The sequence below is a fragment of the Schistocerca piceifrons genome, chromosome 4 (assembly GCF_021461385.2).
Source record: "Schistocerca piceifrons isolate TAMUIC-IGC-003096 chromosome 4, iqSchPice1.1, whole genome shotgun sequence".
Lineage (NCBI taxonomy): Eukaryota > Metazoa > Arthropoda > Insecta > Orthoptera > Acrididae > Schistocerca > Schistocerca piceifrons.
Window position 1 is genome coordinate 347,938,203 of NC_060141.1, and position 19,619 is coordinate 347,957,821.

The window sequence follows — 19,619 nt, forward strand, 5'->3', positions numbered from 1 at the left end:
GATCTCTAACACTTCGCGTTTATTTCAAATCGATGTTTGAAGTTAACGAATGAAAAGGTTGCAGAAGTACGAATCGCTGAAGAAAGAATGTCGAATAGCAAAAATTACGAACAGTGCAATAAATAATTATTTGTCAAAGAAGCTAAGCATTTACATGAAATAATATATGTTAATACTTACAGTTCGCGTGACCGCTACGGTCGCAGGTTCGAATCCTGCCTTGGGCATGGATGTGTGTGATGTCCTTAGGTTAGTTAGGTTTAAGTAGTTCTAAGTTCTAGGGGACTGATGACCTCAGTAGTTAAGTCCCATGGTGCTCAGAGCCATTTGAACCAATACTTACAGTTCTCACAGAGTCAAACTACCCAAAATAAAAGTTAGTGTGAGGTACGTAGGTCTTCCTCTATTCGTACCGCGCGAGGTAGCGCAATGGTAAGCACGATGGACTCGTATTCGTGAGGATGAAGGTGCAAACTCGCGTGCGGTCATCCTAATACAGGTTTTCCTTGAGATCACTACATCGCTTAAGACCAATACTGGGACCCGCTCCGGATGATCGTCTTGGCGAAGGCATGTTAAACACTAATGTTCCTGCCTTCTTCCCTTATTCGTCATCGAAGGTTAATATGGAGTTTCAGTGAAGTGGTTAAAATACAGCAGAATGCAACGGCATATACACTTCACTCGGGCCAACATGCGGACGTGTTGCATAATTCTGGGTGCACCTACAATGCAACAGTCAATTACCAAAAGCCACCGTGTTCGCATTATCAAATAATAAAACGTCGTAACCGGGATTGACTTAACGTAGTTCGGTATCTCGGTGTAGAAGTTCGTTTTAGATAACAAAGTGAGGAAAAACGATGAAATATCGATCACATAATTTTGTAACGTGGCCTGCAGTTTGTCACCGAGTGCGAAAATATAATTTCCATTATACGGTATTCTTGCTGTAGTGCCTTGTTATTTCATACATATTAGATTAGTTAACCTTCAGTCATTGATTGTGTGCAGATATAGAGCTCTACAGCTAGATGACCTCGATGGGTAGCGGGAAAGACACTTTCGTACTTAAAACAGTTATAATAGGTTTCATTTGCCCAAGATGGAACAACTCTTATTAGGAATCGTAAATAATCACCTTCCCTTCTTCTGATAGCGTAAACAACCATTTTCTATTATTTCTTAGGCGAAGTTTGTTTTAGGGTCACCTTAATTAAAGGAACTAATGAACTATATTGCAACCTACCGATAGAGTGAAAGTTTCCTCGTCATCTGTGGGATTCGGTAGTTTTTGGAACATATATGTTGTTTGAAACCAGTTGAAGGAAGAAATAGAGTGAATAGAGTGTCATGTGTGACTGGAAACGACACACAGTTTACTAACGGAATAAGTAAATAAATAGATGAAAACCATTTACTGAAATGACATGTCCCTAAGGAGCTTTTTGGCTGTAAAATTTTCTGCTGTGAAAAATAAGGACCGGTCTCACTCCCTTGAGACTACAAAGCCACGTTTCAAAAATTCTACTCAGTATTACTAAAGATACATTACGAGTAAAAGGTAAGATTACCCAAATAATAGGAGAAAATCAGTTTGGAATTAAGAAGGAAACAGGAACCCGGTAAACTATCATGCCATTACGAATGAATTTTGAAAGAAGAGCCGAGATGAACAGGAAGACGTATGTGTGCCGCATTCATTGGTCCGGGCAATCCGCTTGATGTAGTGGATTGGACGATACTGCTTGAATAAATGAATAACTTGGAATGAATTGGAGAGATAGAAGGTTAATCCTCTACCCATACAAAAATCAGAGTACAGAAATAGATGTCAGTGGCTTAAGGAGGAGGCTAGAATAATAAGAGACGTACGATAAGGCTATGCTATCTCTCCGTATTCATTTTATTTATATATAGAATGTGCGATATTAATCATGCAAAGCGGCACCACGGGGATCAAAATTGACGACAAATAAATGGATTGTTCTCGGTTTGCTGACGTATCCACAAAACGTTTGGTATGGTGCCTTCGACAACCACAAACTGAAAAAACGAGATTAAGATAATGGTGAGAAATAAATCGAACAGACTGTTGAAAGCAAATACTAATATAACAAATACAATGCAAATTCAACATTCCTTGGCCAGTTCTTGGATATTGCTCCTCAGTCTTGAATCCATACCAGGTAGTATTATAAAAGAGACAGAGAAGATCGAGAAGGGGAGCAGCGCGTTTCGTTACAGGTTCATTTAGTAACCGCGAGAAGCCACGGAGATGCTCACTCAACTCCGCAGGAGAGCCGTTCTGTATCGCGGTATGGTTCAATGTAAAAATTCCGAGAGCGTACGTTCCCAGATGATTCAATCAGTGCATTGCTTCCTCCTATGTACATCTCGCGAGAAGAATATGAAAATAAAATTAGAGAGATTTGAGCTTAACGGAGGCCTAAAAGCAATCGTTCTTCCGCGAACATTTTCTCTGGTACCTTCCATCACACACCATAAGGTGGCTTGTCGAGCGTAGATTTAAATGTAAATGAAATCTGATACTTGTGAAATACAATAACAGATGGCAACAGAAGTACATGAAGCGCCAAAGAAACTGGTATAGGCATGCATATTCAATTACAGAGATATGTAGACAGGTAGAATTCCGCGCTGCGGTCGGCAACGCCTATATAAGAAAGTAAGGGTCTCACGCAGTTGTTAGATCGGCTACTGCTGCTACAATGGCAGGTTATCAAGATTTAAGTGAGTTTGAATGTGGTGTTATAGTCTGCGCGCGAGCGACGGGACACAGCATCTCCGACGTAGTGATGAAACGGGGATCTTCCCGTACAAACAGGAATCCAGTGAAACATCAAATCTGCCTGCAGCCGGAAAAAAATCCTGCAAGAATGGAACCAACGACGATTGACGACAATCGTTCAGCGTGACCGAAGTGCAACCATTCCGTAAATTGCTGCAAATTTCAATGCTGGGCCATCAAAAAGTGTCAGCTTGCGAACCATTCAAAGATACATCATCGATATGGGCTTTCGGAATCGAAGGCCCAGTTGTGTACTCTTGACGATTGTACCATACAAAGCTTTACGCCGCGTCTCGGCCTGCCAACACCGACATTGAACTGTAGATGACTGGAAATATGTTGCCTGGTCGGACGAGTCTCGTTTCAAATTGTATCGAGCGGATGGACGTGTACGGGTACGGAGGCAACCTCATGAATCCATTGACCCTACATGTCAACAGGGGAATCTTCAACCTGGTGGAATGACCACAGTTCATCACACTTGCCGGTTGTTGAGTATCATATTATATTGTATTGTGTGTTAACCGGGGGTCTAGAAACGACGTAGAGGCTCCGTTCCTGCCGCAGCTGCAGTGGTCCACAACTCTACGACGATGGACCTCCCCCTCCCCCCCCCCCCCCAACCCCAGGGAACGGATCATACCAGACGAGTGTAACCCCTATGTTTGCGTGGTAGAGTAATGGTGGTATACTCGTAAATGGAGAACTTGTTTGCCCAGCAATCGCCCACGTAGTGTAGCTGAGGCGGAATAAGGGGAACCAGCCGGAATTCGCCGAGGCAGAAGGAAAACCGCCTAAAAAACATCCACAGACTGCCCGACTTACCGGACCTCGACAAAGTCCGCCGCGCGGATTCCTGCCGGGGATCAGGCGCTGCTTCCCAATTCGGAAAGCCGTGCGATAGACCGCACGGATAACCGTGCTGGCAGTCGTTGAGTGTATGTCGAGGATCATTGTGGATATTGCATTTAGACGACCTTCATCAAACCCCGATGGTCTTCCCGTAATTGGAGAGTCACTAATGTCAAAAATATTCTCCTTAAAACGAGAAAAGCACTTTCTTGCTGTGCTCTGTCAAATGGCTTTATCCCCACATACCACGAAAATTCTGGCTGCTTCCGCTGCTGTCAACTCTGTATTGAACTGAAAAGAATAAGTCGGAAATCTTCCGATTTCTCCACATGGCACTCCATTTACTAGCGAACACAGCTCTACTCGCTACCTTGAAATGACATAATGACAATGCGTAAATTGAAACAGCAACAGTGACCCAGAAAGAAAAATGAAACTGTTGCAAACGGAATACCAAATGCCAGAATGAGATTTTCACTCTGCAGCGGAGCGTACGCTGATATGAAACTTCCTGGCGGATTAAAACTGTGTGCCCGACCGAGACTCGAACTCGGGACCTTTGCCTTTCGCGGGCAAGTGCTCTACCATCTGAGCTACCGAAGCACGACTCACGCCCGGTACTCACAGCTTTACTTCTGCCAGTACTTCGTCTCCTACCTTCCAAACTTTGCAGAAGCTCTCCTCCGAACCTTGCAGAACTAGCACTCCTGAAAGAAAGGATATTGCGGAGACATGGCTTAGCCACAGCCTGGGGGATGTTTCCAGAATGAGATTTTCACTCTGCAGCGGAGTGTGCGCTGATATGAAACTTCCTGGCAGAATAATACCAAATGGTTCAAAATGGCTCTGAGCACTATGCGGCTTAACTTCTGAGGTCATCAGTCGTCTAGAACTTAGAACTACTTAAACCCAACTAACCTAAGGACATCACGCACATCCATGCCCGAGGCAGGATTCGAACCTGCGACCGTAGCGGTCACGCGGTTCCAGACTGAAGCGCCTAGAACCGCACGGCCACACCGGCCAGCTAAACGGAATACCAACATACAAATAAAATGCCTACCACCTTATGTACCAACTTAATAACAACTTCATAAGAAGACTTCTTATAAAGAAAAATACTGGGGGAAAAATCAAGAGGCAGGCTCAGTAAACCCACTTATATATCTTTATCAGCTGAATGAAATGCAGTAACTAAAACTAAAAGGTAAGGGTGGTGAGAGACAGAGGAGTATGGCTACGTCAACAGGGCGTTGGCCTAACTCAGGTGACGATCTTTCTGTACACGAGTGAGATTTACAACATCCTCTTTGCTGCTTATGCGTGTCTTACATTTCAGAGCTTTCTTTCTGTGTGTCGCTTTTAAGAGACTATAGTCGGCGGCGAAACTGACCGTGACAGAGTACGCGGCCATGTTGCCCCAGTCGAGCATGCAGACGTAGGCGTCGCGGTCGAAGCTGGGCTTGTTGAAGCCGAGCAGCGGCGGGCAGCAGAGCATGGCGGCCGACACCCAGGTGAAGACCATCCAGCAGCGGCAGTGCGTGTGCTTCTGCACGGTGTCGTAGCGCAGTGGCCGCTGCACGGCCAGGTAGCGGTCCACGCTCATCCACATGAAGGTGAAGACGCTGACGCTCCACAGCGTCACCTCCACGTAGCCCACCAGCCGGCACACCAGGTCGCCGTACACCCACTGCTGCACCATGGCCGCGTACACCGACAGCGGCACCACCAGCAGCCCCAGCAGCAGGTCCGCCACCGCCAGCGACAGCAGGTAGATGTTGATCACCTCCGCTGGGCCTGCGGAACACACAGTACAGCTCAGTCTACACTTGTCTACAAGGAGAGGGGGAAGCGAACTCAAACTTCACAGGTTGATAGGGCTATGTGAATTCGCGGGTTGAGAGGCTATGTACTATCTGTTTACGACGCCGTGACCGAGGGCTGGAACAGATGAAGTCGCTAGAAGTCGGTCGACTTCGGGCAAAGAGTACATTGTGGCATCTGGTGTTAAATTTGGGGATCTCAGAATACAGTAGCTCAGTGTACACATTACATTGGTCATTACAAAGTGACTGTCGAGCCGTGACTTGCCAGAACAATAAGAACGTTGATTTTATCCACACTGGATGAGAGGTCGTGGATGTGAATGTCAATGCTAAAAAATATATCGTCTCAACCACTTGTTTATAGTGTAAAACACTAAGATTGACGCGTTTCGGAAGTCAAGCTTCCATCATCAGAATAATAAAAAGTAAAAGAACCTGTCAAAACTCGCTAAAATGGAACATGCACCAGGCACAATAAAATTGATAATAAAAACATCGTGGCTACTTCCCTTGTTGCAGCCGTGTCTTCCAAGGTGCATCTCCACATAGTCGTCAATATAAAAACCTCTACAATGGTGTCGCCTATGGTGTTCAACATCTAACCACATGGCTCTCTCCTCTGTCGTAGTAAACCGCCCCTGCGTCTTCGTTGATACCACACACCACGTAGCCAAACACGACACTGAAACGCGAGTCAGCCGGCCGGAGTGGCCGAGCGGTTCTAGGCGCTACAGTCTGGAACCACGCGACCGTATTAATTATAATGGTTTTTGCGTTTTGCCTTGATTGAGAGGACATTTGTCTGTTACTGAATATCTGTTGTTATTCAGACACTTGTTGTTAGATCTTATAGTATTGCTCTTACACGTTTTCTAAGACTGATTTGACATAAAATAAAATGTTGTTAAATAAAAGTTTTAAATTTTTTATAGCTCACTGCCTAATACGGTCATACTACTTCCTGTTAACAAGACTGGAGTGTAATCTCTGTGCTGAAACATTGTTTCTTGGCATAATCAATGTCTGCGTCACACAGACACTAAAATATGACTTTCTGCCTTGGTTGAAACTACTCTCTTGAGTAACTGACCAGGCTACGAGGGGTTATTGAAGGAAGTCGTTCTTCTACGTAGGCTACTCTCTTTTTTTTTCTTTTCAAATAAACAATAATTCCGAGCCCTTGGAGCATTTTCAGGCTACCTCTTTTACTTGAATCACAGTGAAGAATCGTAACCATATAACATTATATATTATTCCTCCCGTCTGTGTGACAGAAATAATATCTGAATATGTGATCTTTATGTAGGATTTGCCACTGTGCCAACGTACAACACATTAAAATACATTAGCGTAACATTTACAGTAGAAATATACAGGGTGTTACAAAAAGGTACGGCCAAACTTTCAGGAAACATTCCTCACACACAAATAAAGAAAAGATGTTATGTGGACATGTGTCCGGAAAAGCTTAATTTCCATGTTATAGCTCATTTTAGTTTCTTCAGTATGTACTGTACTTCCTCGATTCACCGGCAGTTGGCTCAATTGAAGGAAGGTAATGTTGACTTCGGTGCTTGTGTTGACATGCGACTCATTGCTCTACAGTACTAGCATCAAGCACATCAGTACGTAGCATCAAAAGATCAGCGTTCATCACGAACGTGGTTTTGCAGTCAGTGCAATGTTTACAAATGCGGAGTTGGCAGATGCCCATTTGATGTTTGATGTATGGATTAGCACGGGGCAATAGCCGTGGCGCGGTACGTTTGTATCGAGACAGATTTCCAGAACGAAGGTGTCCCGACAGGAAGACGTTCGAAGCAATTGATCGGCGTCTTAGGGAGCACAGAACATTCCAGCCTATGATTCGCGACTGGGGAAGACCTAGAACGACGAGGACACCTGCAATGGACGAGGCAATTCTTCGTGCAGTTGACGATAACCCTAATGTCAGCGTCGGAGAAGTCGCTGCTGTACAAGGTAACGTTGACCACGTCACTGTATGGAGAGTGCTATGGGAGAACCAGTTGTTTCCGTACCATGTACAGCGTGTGCAGGCACTATCAGTAGCTGATTGGCCTCCAGGGGTACACTTCTGCGAATGGTTCATCCAACAATGTGTCAATCCTCATTTCAGTGCAAATGTTCTCTTTACGGATGAGGCTTCATTCCAACGTGATCAAATTATAAATTTTCACAATCAACGTGTGTGGTCTAACGAGAATCCGCACGCAATTGTGCAATCACGTCATCAACACAGATTTTCTGTGAATGTTTGGGCAGGCATTGTTGGTGATGTCTTGGTTGGGCCCCGTGTTCATGATTTCATACGGGATACTCTACCTGTGCTGCTAGAACATGTGCCTTTACAACTACGACACAACATGTAGTTCATGCACGATGGAGCTCCTGCACATTTCAGTCGAAGTGTTCGTACGCATCTCAACAACAGATTCGGTGACCGATGGATTGGTAGAGGCGGACCAATTCCATGGCCTCCACGCTCTCCTGACCTCAACCCTCTTGACTTTCATTTATGGGGGCATTTGAAAGCTCTTGTCTACGGAACTCCTGTACCAAATGTACAGACTCTTCGTGCTCGTATTGTGGACGGCTGTGATACAGTACCCCATTCTCCAGGGCTGCATCAGCGCATCAGGGATTCCATGCGACGGAGGGTGGATGCATGTATCCTCGCTAACGGAGGACATTTTGAACATTTCCTGTAACAAAGTGTTTGAAGTCGGACGGGCGATGACTAAGTTCCACTACAAGTTTCATTTTATCGGTACCGTGATGAAACAATCAATCCTGATGGATGAAAACAATGTAGCTGTTATTTACTCTGCATGCTAATGATTTTGTACGTGGGACTAAGAACTTAGTAAACGAATATTCCTCGCATTCTTCGCCACGTGAGAAAGTATTATCTCTTCATATATATACTAAAATGACACTGAACTAGTACGGATGAGGCAGACGACAACACTGAAAAACAAATGTAGAGAAACAGTTAATTTCGTCGGAGGTTTTACTGGGAATTGTAGCTGCAAACTCCATGAACCGTTAATCGGATTGCGGACAAAATAAAAACTGCGGGGAAACAAATGGAATGCCGAGCTACTGATATGGCTCTCTGAGCAAAACTTGTGTCCCATATTGTTTGATAAAAGAATTAACCATGTCGCTGCAACGCAGAGATCGGCGAATTAACGTTTCCCTTTCGTTTTATTTCTGTAGCCCATGTTACTGTCACGTAAGGATATAAATAATAACCATCGTTAGTAGTACATCTTTAACAGCTTATACTGACTGTGATGGTGATAGTTTAGCATGTAGTTACTGTCGACATCATTGAGCTGAAGCGTTGTCTCAAACATACAAGGATAAATCTAACTGAAAGTGTGCAATTATGGTGTTGTAACTGAGGAAAAGATGAGGATTTGGATTCAGTCCACCTTAACATTCTTCCAGTGTATCGATCGCAGTTACATGTCGCGAAATAACCCGTTTTCTCATTGCTCTTTATCAGGCTGGCGGTGTTACTTTCACCTTCATACACTATACACACCAGAACTATGTAACACTTGCTTCCTTAATCACCTTATTGCTGAGCAAAGGAATGATCTGTCTAACAATATGAATAGTTTTCACCACGCCATTAACATTATCGTATGAGATAGCGCAATGCGTAAAGGACAAAACGCGCAGTTGGGAATGTGTGTGTATTGTGTTTTGAACCAGGGACCTAGAAACTACGGAGAGGCTTCGTCCCCGCCGTAGCCCTCAGTAGTTCACAAGCCCACAACAGGCTACAGCAGTCCACTCACCCACCGCCGCCCCACACCGAACCCAGGGTTATTATGTGGTTCAGCCCGCAGTGAAGTCCCTCCCCCCCCCCCCCCCCCCCCCCCCCCTAGGGAACGTCTTATACCAGACGAGTGCAGCCCAAAATGTTTGCGTGGCAGAATAATCAGTTCCTCCAGCAGGAGTGGATGAGTTAAAGATCTGAATTGAAACCGTCATAGAATGGGAAATTATGTTTCCGTACATGCGTTCCTATTCAAAATATTATCTACGCAATGCTCCCTACATGTCTTAGAAATCTGTAACGGGAATTTCCGGACACCTAGGATACACAGCACTAAGTTGAAACAGTTGCCTTACATACACCTCTTACATATCCCACACGCTACTACGAGAATTAATATCACAAGTTAAATCCTTTTACGACGTGCTTACATTAAAAACTACACTCCTGGAAATTGAAATAAGAACACCGTGAATTCATTGTCCCAGGAAGGGGAAACTTTATTGACACATTCCTGGGGTCAGATACATCACATGATCACACTGACAGAACCACAGGCACATAGACACAGGCAACAGAGCATGCACAATGTCGGCACTATTACAGTGTATATCCACCTTTCGCAACAATGCAGGCTGCTATTCTCCCATGGAGACGATCGTAGAGATGCTGGATGTAGTCCTGTGGAACGGCTTGCCATGCCATTTCCACCTGGCGCCTCAGTTGGACCAGCGTTCGTGCCGGACGTGCAGACCGCGTGAGACGACGCTTCATCCAGTCCCAAATATGCTCAATGGGGGACAGATCCGGAGATCTTGCTGGCCAGGGTAGTTGACTTACACCTTCTAGAACACGTTGGGTGGCACGGGATACATGCGGACGTGCATTGTCCTGTTGGAACAGCAAGTTCCCTTGCCGGTCTAGGAATGGTAGAACGATGGGTTCGATGACGGTTTGGATGTACCGTGCACTATTCAGTGTCCCCTCGACGATCACCAGTGGTGTACGGCCAGTGTAGGAGATCGCTCCCCACACCATGATGCCGGGTGTTGGCCCTGTGTGCCTCGGTCGTATGCAGTCCTGATTGTGGCGCTCACCTGCACGGCGCCAAACACGCATACGACCATCATTGGCACCAAGGCAGAAGCGACTCTCATCGCTGAAGACGACACGTCTCCATTCGTCCCTCCATTCACGCCTGTCGCGACACCACTGGAGGCGGGCTGCACGATGTTGGGGCGTGAGCGGAAGACGGCCTAACGGTGTGCGGGACCGTAGCCCAGCTTCATGGAGACGGTTGCGAATGGTCCTCGCCGATACCCCAGGAGCAACAGTGTCCCTAATTTGCTGGGAAGTGGCGGTGCGGTCCCCTATGGCACTGCGTAGGATCCTACGGTCTTGGCGTGCATCCGTGCGTCGCTGCGGTCCGGTCCCAGGTCGACGGGCACGTGCACCTTCCGCCGACCACTGGCGACAACATCGATGTACTGTGGAGACCTCACGCCCCACGTGTTGAGCAATTCGGCAGTACGTCCACCCGGCCTCCCGCATGCCCACAATACGCCCTCGCTCAAAGTCCGTCAACTGCACATATGGTTCACGTCCACGCTGTCGCGGCATGCTACCAGTGTTAAAGACTGCGATGGAGCTCCGTATGCCACGGCAAACTGGCTGACACTGACGGCGGCGGTGCACAAATGCTGCGCAGCTAGCGCCATTCGACGGCCAACACCGCGGTTCCTGGTGTGTCCGCTGTGCCGTGCGTGTGATCATTGCTTGTACAGCCCTCTCGCAGTGTCCGGAGCAAGTATGGTGGGTCTGACACACCGGTGTCAATGTGTTCTTTTTTCCATTTCCAGGAGTGTATATCTCAGAGCAGGACTGTATCTGGTGTTTTGAAGAACAAGACAGCTGTCAAGGACAACTGAAACAAGTGGCATTTATAAATCATTTACCGAACGACCTACCTTGTAGGACTATTGGCATGTTTGGACTATTTCAAATTCTGATTGAGACTTGGTCGTTCCGTTGCTCACACACCGTGACAACAATTTCTGACCACAGGCTCGTCATTGTAAATAATGAACCACGGCCTGCCAGTGATACGAGGTATCAAGGATCGACAGTTGGTGCCGTGCATTGAAACAAAAGGACAGTGACCTCTCCGCGTCTACCGTCTGCACCTACTTCATCCTTCAACAGCGCAGTACCGTGGAATACTATGTGTGGAGGCGATTGATTGAAGCAGTGTGTTTGCAAAGTGACGACTGTGTGCGCCGTTCTCCGCTTGTCGCAAAGCGGCGCGTTTGCCCTTGGTCTGCCGCCATGTCCACTCGGCCGCTAATCAATGGTGGACTATTTCTCTAATGTGGGCGCGTGTTTGGCACTGTCCCAGAGCATTTGAATGTCGTGAATATGACCGTCTATCATAAAATTCTATTCGATAAATGATTTAGAGGGAAATTCAGTTTATAAATTATTCGACACGGCAGCGAAAACGCTGTATAGTGCCTCGTCAGATCACCCCGCTATAGTCTGCTCGCGTGCAGAGGTGGAGTTGGAGCCTTTTGGTAGAGATAAAGCAGCAGCTGTGGCGAAGAGCGTTGCTACGTGGCTCTGCTGCTTCCATTCAGCCGCGTTTGTGCACGGAGCCGAAGACGATGAGACACATTGCAAGATACAACTACTGTCCCTCTGTCTCTGGGGTGTGTTGAAAATATGAGGTGACAAACAACCATATCAGATGTTCAGTACAGTGTACTTTTTATCTATTCATTTTATTTCGACGGTAGTATCGGGAATGTATCTATTTTCTGTAGTATATGCGTTACAGATGACAAAATACATCGTACAGTACGTTTATCTCAAGCATTGCCCTAATTTCGTTTCAAGGAATAGAAAAAGAAAGAGATATCATACAGTCACAATGAAATATCTTACACAAAAATCTCAGAATTACACTCCTGGAAATGGAAAAAAGAACACATTGACTCCGGTGTGTCACACCCACCATACTTGCTCCGGACACTGCGAGAGGGCTGTACAAGCAATGATCACACGCACGGCACAGCGGACACACCAGGAACCGCGGTGTTGGCCGTCGAATGGCGCTAGCTGCGCAGCATTTGTGCACCGCCGCCGTCAGTGTCAGCCAGTTTGCCGTGGCATACGGAGCTCCATCGCAGTCTTTAACACTGGTAGCATGCCGCGACAGCGTGGACGTGAACCGTAGGTGCAGTTGACGGACTTTGAGCGAGGGCGTATAGTGGGCATGCGGGAGGCCGGGTGGACGTACCGCCGAATTGCTCAACACGTGGGGCATGAGGTCTCCACAGTACATCGATGTTGTCGCCAGTGGTCGGCGGAAGGTGCACGTGCCCGTCGACCTGGGACCGGACCGCAGCAACGCACGGATGCACGCCAAGACCGTAGGATCCTACGCAGTGCCGTAGGGGACCGCACCGCCACTTCCCAGCAAATTAGGGACACTGTTGCTCCTGGGGTATCGGCGAGGACCATTCGCAACCGTCTGCATGAAGCTGGGCTACGGTCCCGCACACCGTTAGGCCGTCTTCCGCTCACGCCCCAACATCGTGCAGCCCGCCTCCAGTGGTGTCGCGACAGGCGTGAATGGAGGGACGAAGGGAGACGTGTCGTCTTCAGCGATGAGAGTCGCTTCTGCCTTGGTGTCAATGATGGTCGTATGCGTGTTTGGCGCCGTGCAGGTGAGCGCCACAATCAGGACTGCATACGACCGAGGCACACAGGGCCAACACCCGGCATCATGGTGTGGGGAGCGATCTCCTACACTGGCCGTACACCACTGGTGATCGTCGAGGGGACACTGAATAGTGCACGGTACATCCAAACCGTCATCGAACCCATCGTTCTACCATTCCTAGACCGGCAAGGGAACTTGCTGTTCCAACAGGACAATGCACGTCCGCATGTATCCCGTGCCACCCAACGTGCTCTAGAAGGTGTAAGTCAACTACCCTGGCCAGCAAGATCTCCGGATCTGTCCCCCATTGAGCATGTTTGGGACTGGATGAAGCGTCGTCTCACGCGGTCTGCACGTCCAGCACGAACGCTGGTCCAACTGAGGCGCCAGGTGGAAATGGCATGGCAAGCCGTTCCACAGGACTACATCCAGCATCTCTACGATCGTCTCCATGGGAGAATAGCAGCCTGCATTGCTGCGAAAGGTGGATGTACACTGTACTAGTGCCGACATTGTGCATGCTCTGTTGCCTGTGTCTATGTGCCTGTGGTTCTGTCAGTGTGATCATGTGATGTATCTGACCCCAGGAATGTGTCAATCAAGTTTCCCCTTCCTGGGACAATGAATTCACGGTGTTCTTATTTCAATTTCCAGGAGTGTACAATCGAGCACGAAAAACATAGATTCGGATTGCGTCCACAATAATCCGGTAATCTATACTACTACAACGCTATACCTGTATTCGAAACCCGGAATGCGGATCAGGCACACGGTCCCCGTTGCATCGTAAGAGCAATAAAAACTCGATTTTAATTATTTTGAGTAATTATTGGCCCAGTTTAAAAATTTAAAATGCTGCCATAATCTACTAATTATCAGATATAAGCCGGCCGAGGTGGCCGTTCGGTTCTAGGCGCTACAGTCTGGAACCGCGCGACAGCTACGGTCGCAGGTTCGAATCCTGCTTCGGGAATGTATGTGTGTGATGTCCTTAGATTAGCTAGGTTTAAGTACTAACAGACTGATGACCTTAGAAGTTAAGTCTCAGAGTGCTCAGAGCCATCTGAGCCATTTTAACAGGTATAATCGTATGTTAGAAGTTTAACACAGTTAGACAAATATTACGGATGGAACTGAGTTTTTCTTGAGGCAGCTTAACTGAAGGCGAACAAATACACAGACTTCTTTCATGCTGTTTTTCAGAATGATAGCACTTAGCAACTTCCTACAAACTTTACACATAATTTCTAATATCTACCAAACACTTTCTCGTAGACAACCAACATAAAATGATGAAAAGAAAAGAGCTGAACACTTACGACATATTCGCTGTTCACGCAGTGAAATTTGAGCGTCAGGTGCACTGAAGCGCCAAAGTATAAGCATGCATTTTCCAATATAGAGATATGTAGAAAGGTAGAATACGGCGCTGCGGTCAGCAACGCGTATATAAGACAACAAGTATCTGGCGCAGTTGTTAGATAGGTTATTGCTGCTACAATGGCAGGTTATTAAGATTTAAGCTAGTTTGAACGTGGTGTTATAGTCGACGCACGAGCGATATGACACAGAATCTCCGAGGTACCGATGAAGTGGTGATTCTCCCGTACGACCATTTCACGAGTGTACCGTGAATATCAGGAATCCGGTAACACATAAAATCTCTGACATCGCTGCGGCCGGAGAAAGATCCTGTAAGAATCGGACCCATGACGACTGAAGAGAATCTTTTGCCGTGACAGAAGTGCAACCCTTCCACAAACTGCTGCAGATTTCTTTGCGGGGCCATCAATAAGTATTAGCGTGCGAACCACTCTACGGAACATAATCGATATGGGCTTTCAGTGCTGAAGGCCCTCTGTTGTACCCTTGATGACTGCATGACACAAAGCTTCATGCCTCGCCTGGACCCGTCAATACCGACACTGGATTGTTGATGACTGGAAACTGTTGCCTTGTTGGACGAGTCTCGTTTGAAATTGCATCGCTTGGATGGACGTGCACGGGTGTGGCGGCAACCTTATGAATTCACGGACTCTGCACGTCAGCAGAGGACTTTTCAAGCTGATGGAGGCTATGTAAAAGTACGGGGCATCTGCAGTTGAACTTATATGGGATACCTGATACGTCTTTATACGACTCTGACAGACGACTCGTACGTAAGCATACTGTCTGATCACCTGAATCCATTCATGTCCATTGTACACTCCTATGGAATTGTGCAATTCCAGCAGGACAATGCGACACCCCACACGTCAAGAATTGCTACAGAGTGTCTCCAGGAACACTCTTCTGAATTTAAACAATCCCTCTGGCCACCATACTCCCCAGACATGAACATTACTGAGCGTATCTGGGATGCCTTGCAACGTGCTGTTCCACTCCCTAGTACTCTTACGGATTTATGGACAGCCCTGCAGGATTTATGGATTCCGTTCAGCCCTACTTCAGACATTAGTCGAGTCCATGCCACGTCGTGCTGCGGCATTCTGCGTGCTGGTGGGGGTCCTACACGATATTAGGCGGGCGTACTAGTTTCTTCGTCTCTTCAGTGAATATCGTCTTAATTTATTACTTCTTTAATAACAACTGTATTCGCAACACAGTTAGCAGATAGTTTCCACGCGTGTACCACTGAAAGTACCTGCAAAACTACATCACTGTATCATAATGCAGGAGATATGACGTCATAAACATCGAAATGCATGAGAAATTAGATTTTGCTTAAAACGGAGCGCTAATTATCCGCTTTATATTCATCCAGTGTTTTCGAGGACTTTACAGCTTTAAACAAACTTTAAGCATAATTTCAAACCATTTCTAAGCTTTTCCTCACTTACATGATTAAAGGCAAATATTCAACATTCTGACTCAGTAGCCGGCCGGTGTGGCCGAGCGGTTCTATGCGCTTCAGTCTGGAACCGCGCGACCGCTACGGTTGCAGGTTCGAATCCTGCTTCCGGCATGGATGTGTGTGATGTCCTTAGGTTAATTAGGTTTTAGTTCTAAGTTCTAGGGGACTGATGACCTCAGATGTTAAGTCCCATAGTGCTCAGAGCCATTTGAACCATTGACTGAGTAGCAAAGTTTGAAGCTGTTTTGTACACGGGAGTTTCATTGTTGAAATAGTCTGGGGTAATTGGTGCTATCTTTTTGGCGTGTAGTTCTATAGCCTCTGAAAGCTAAAAAGGTATTAATTCGTAGTTGTCTTCGCGTCCGTGGCAGTAATGTCTCTTACAGTTATTTATTATGTTGTTAATGAAGGATTCATCCATCTTTTTAATCAGTGTTTCAGATTAAAACCTACGAATTAATTTCAAGATAAGAAGCAAGTTCTATTAACAAAACACGAACAACTTGGATTCAGTATTAAGACATCCGTGATTTGATATGCGTTTATGGTATTTCTATTGTATGAGAGCCGAAACAGACTTCTATAGGTAAAATTTCTTGCATATGTTTCAAATATTTTATTGTGCAGTTGAGGTAATCTTTATTCGATTTTTCTTTAAATTACTAAGTATTGATGGATTTGTTCCACGGGTGGCTGTCTGAAAATCGGTAGGTCACGGAACTTTCTCTACCAGTTAGTATCATTTTGACCGCTGCCTATTTTTTACGTGTTTAAAAATGCAAAATTATGTCTTAGTTTGGATTCAACGTATACTCGTGGATCACTTTAGAGGTGGATTTCCGATTTGGAGGGGCATATAGTATGCCGCGTCACGTTTCGTAGAAATCTTTATACCACAAGAAACAGGTTTTGAGCTGACAGCTATTTCATTAAGATTTTTTATTTTATTGTTTAAGGCAAACATAACTTATGAAAATATCCGGCGGTAGCTGCACCTATTTTTCAGATGTTGTGTTTACTTCCACTCATCATGGGTAAGCACAATTTCTCTCTATTTCCTTGTTGTATAAACTGCACCTAAGGTGACGACACTTAGCGGTATTTATTAAAAGACATCTTCAGTATACCATGAGCTGCACTAGAACTGTTTTATTTGCCAAAACCGTTTTTTGGGTATATAACCCATCATCAGTAACAGACCATGCAGTTCTATAGCAATAACATGCTTGTCAGTTAATATGACAGGACCTGAAATATGTCCTGTAAGATAGTACACAGTTTATCATGTATGTTATTGCTGTCAAATTTTAGGCAGTGACAATTCTTGTTCATGCTTGACGTAACTGCCATATAGAGTAAGTATGAATTCGACAGCAATAATGCATATGACAAACTGCGTAGTGTGTGACAGGACATATTTCAGATTTTATCGCATTGACTGACAAGCACGTCATTGCTATGGAAGTGCATGATGTGCCACTGATGATGGATTATAAACCCGAAAACCGATTTTGGAAAATAAAACAACGCTAGTGCATCTCATAGAGTGTGCGTGTGTGTATTGTGAATTCAACAGCAGCCCTCAGTGGTCCACAACCCCACAACAGGCCGCAGCAGTCCACCCACCCCACCGCCGCCCCACACCGAACCCAGGGTTATTGCGCGATTCGGCCCCCAGTGCACCGCCCTGGAACGATTCATACCAGACGAGTGTAATCCCAAATCTTTGCGAGTTAGAGTAATTATGGTGAACGCGTACATGGAGACAATGTCTGCGCAGCAATCACAGACATAGTGTAACTGAGGCGGAATAAGGGGAACCAGCCAGCATTCGACGGGGCAAATGGAAAACCGCCTTAAAAACCATCCACAGACTGGCCGGCACACCGGACCTCGACATTAATCCGCTGGGCGGATACGTGCCGGGGACCGACCCGCCTTCCCGCTCGGGAAGCAGCGCTTTAGACCTCGCGACTAGATGGACGGGCTTCTCATAACGTACTGAAGACCCCTTTAAAAAATATCTGAAACCTGTGGAGCACCAAACATTCTGTATTTTTACTTAGACGTGTCTTTGCATTTAGAACAAAATTAGGCGGGTAGTGGTAGAACCCTTGACTTGTACACTACTGGTCATTAAAATTGCTACGCCACGAAGATGACGTGATACAGACGCGAAATTTAACTGACAGGAAGAATATGCTGTGATATGCAAATTATTAGCTTTTCAGACCATTCACACAAGGTTGGCGCCGATGGCGACACCTACAACATGCTGAGATGAGGAAAGTTTCCAACCGATTTCTCATACACAAACAGCAGTTGACCGTCGTTGCCTGGTGAAACGTTGTTGTGGTGCTTCGTGTAAGGAGGAGAAATGCATACCTTCACGTTTCCGACTTTGGTTCAAAAATGGTTCAAATGGCGCTGAGCACTATGCGACTTAACTTCTGAGGCCATCAGTCGCCTAGAACTTAGAACTAATTAAACCTAACTAACCTAAGGACATCACACACATCCATACCAGAGGCAGGATTCGAACCTGCGACCGTAGCGGTCGCTCGGCTCCAGACTGCAGCGCCTAGAAACGCACGGCCACTCCGGCCGGCTTCCGACTTTAATAAAGGTCGGATCGTAGCCTATCGCGATTGCGGTTTATCGTATCGCGACATTGCTTCTCGCGTTGGTCGAGATCGAATGACTGTTAGCAGAATATGGAATCGGTGGGTACAGGAGGGTAATACGGAACGCCGTGCTGGATCCCAACGGCCTCATATCAGGCATCTTATCCGCATGAATGTAACGGATCATGCAGCCACGTATCAATCCCTGAGTCATCAGATGGGGACGTTTGCAAGACAACAACCATCTTCACGAACAGTTCGACGACGTTTGCAGCAGCATGGAATATCACCTCGGAGACAATGGCTGCGGTTATCCTTGACGCTGCATCACAGAAAGGAGCGCCCGCGAAGGGGTACTCAACGACGAACCAGGGTGTGCGAATAGTAAAACGTCCTTTTTTCGCATGAATCCAGGTTCTGTTTACAGCATCATGATGATCGCATCCGTGTTTGGCGACATCGCGGTGAACGCACATTGGAAGCGTGTATTCGTTATCGCCATACTGGCGTATCACCCGGCGTGATGGTATGGGGTGCCATTGGTTACACGTCTCGGTCACCTCTTGTTCGCATTGACGGCACTTTGAACAGTAGACGTTACATTTAAGATGTGTTACGACCCGTAGCTCTACCGTTCATTCGATCCCTGGGAAACCCTACATTTCAGCAGGATAATGCACGATCGCATGTTGCAGGCCCTGTACGGGCCTTTCTGGATACAGAAAATGTTCGACTGCTGTCCTGGCCAGCACATTCTCCAGATCTCCCACCAATTGAAAACGTCTGGTCAATGGTGGCCGAGCAACTGGCTCGTCACAATACGCCAGTCACTACTCTTGATGAACTGTGGTATCGTGTTGAAGCTGCATGGGCAGCTGTACCTGTACACGTCCTCCAAGCTCTGTTTGACTTAATGCCCAGGCGTATCAAGGCCGATATCACGACCAGAGGTGGTTGTTCTGGGTACTGATTTCTCGTTATCTATGCACCCAAACTGCGTGAAAATGTAATCACATGTCAGTTCTAATGTAATATATTTGTCCAATGAATACCCGTTTATCATCTGCATTTCTTCTTGGTGTAGCAATTTTAATGGCTAGTAGTGTATTTTGGAGGTCC

At 46.4% G+C, this 19,619-nt stretch overlaps 1 protein-coding gene across 1 annotated transcript in view; it reads right to left on the reverse strand.

Annotated features, from left to right (window-relative positions):
* The window catches only part of LOC124795827 (G-protein coupled receptor 52-like), a 171,297-nt gene that overhangs the window by 24,836 nt on the left and 126,842 nt on the right, over window positions 1-19,619 (reverse strand). The window contains exon 2 of the mRNA XM_047259909.1: window positions 5,058-5,461. Coding sequence (XP_047115865.1) covers window positions 5,058-5,461 — 404 coding nt within the window. The remainder of the gene's footprint in view (window positions 1-5,057; window positions 5,462-19,619) is intronic.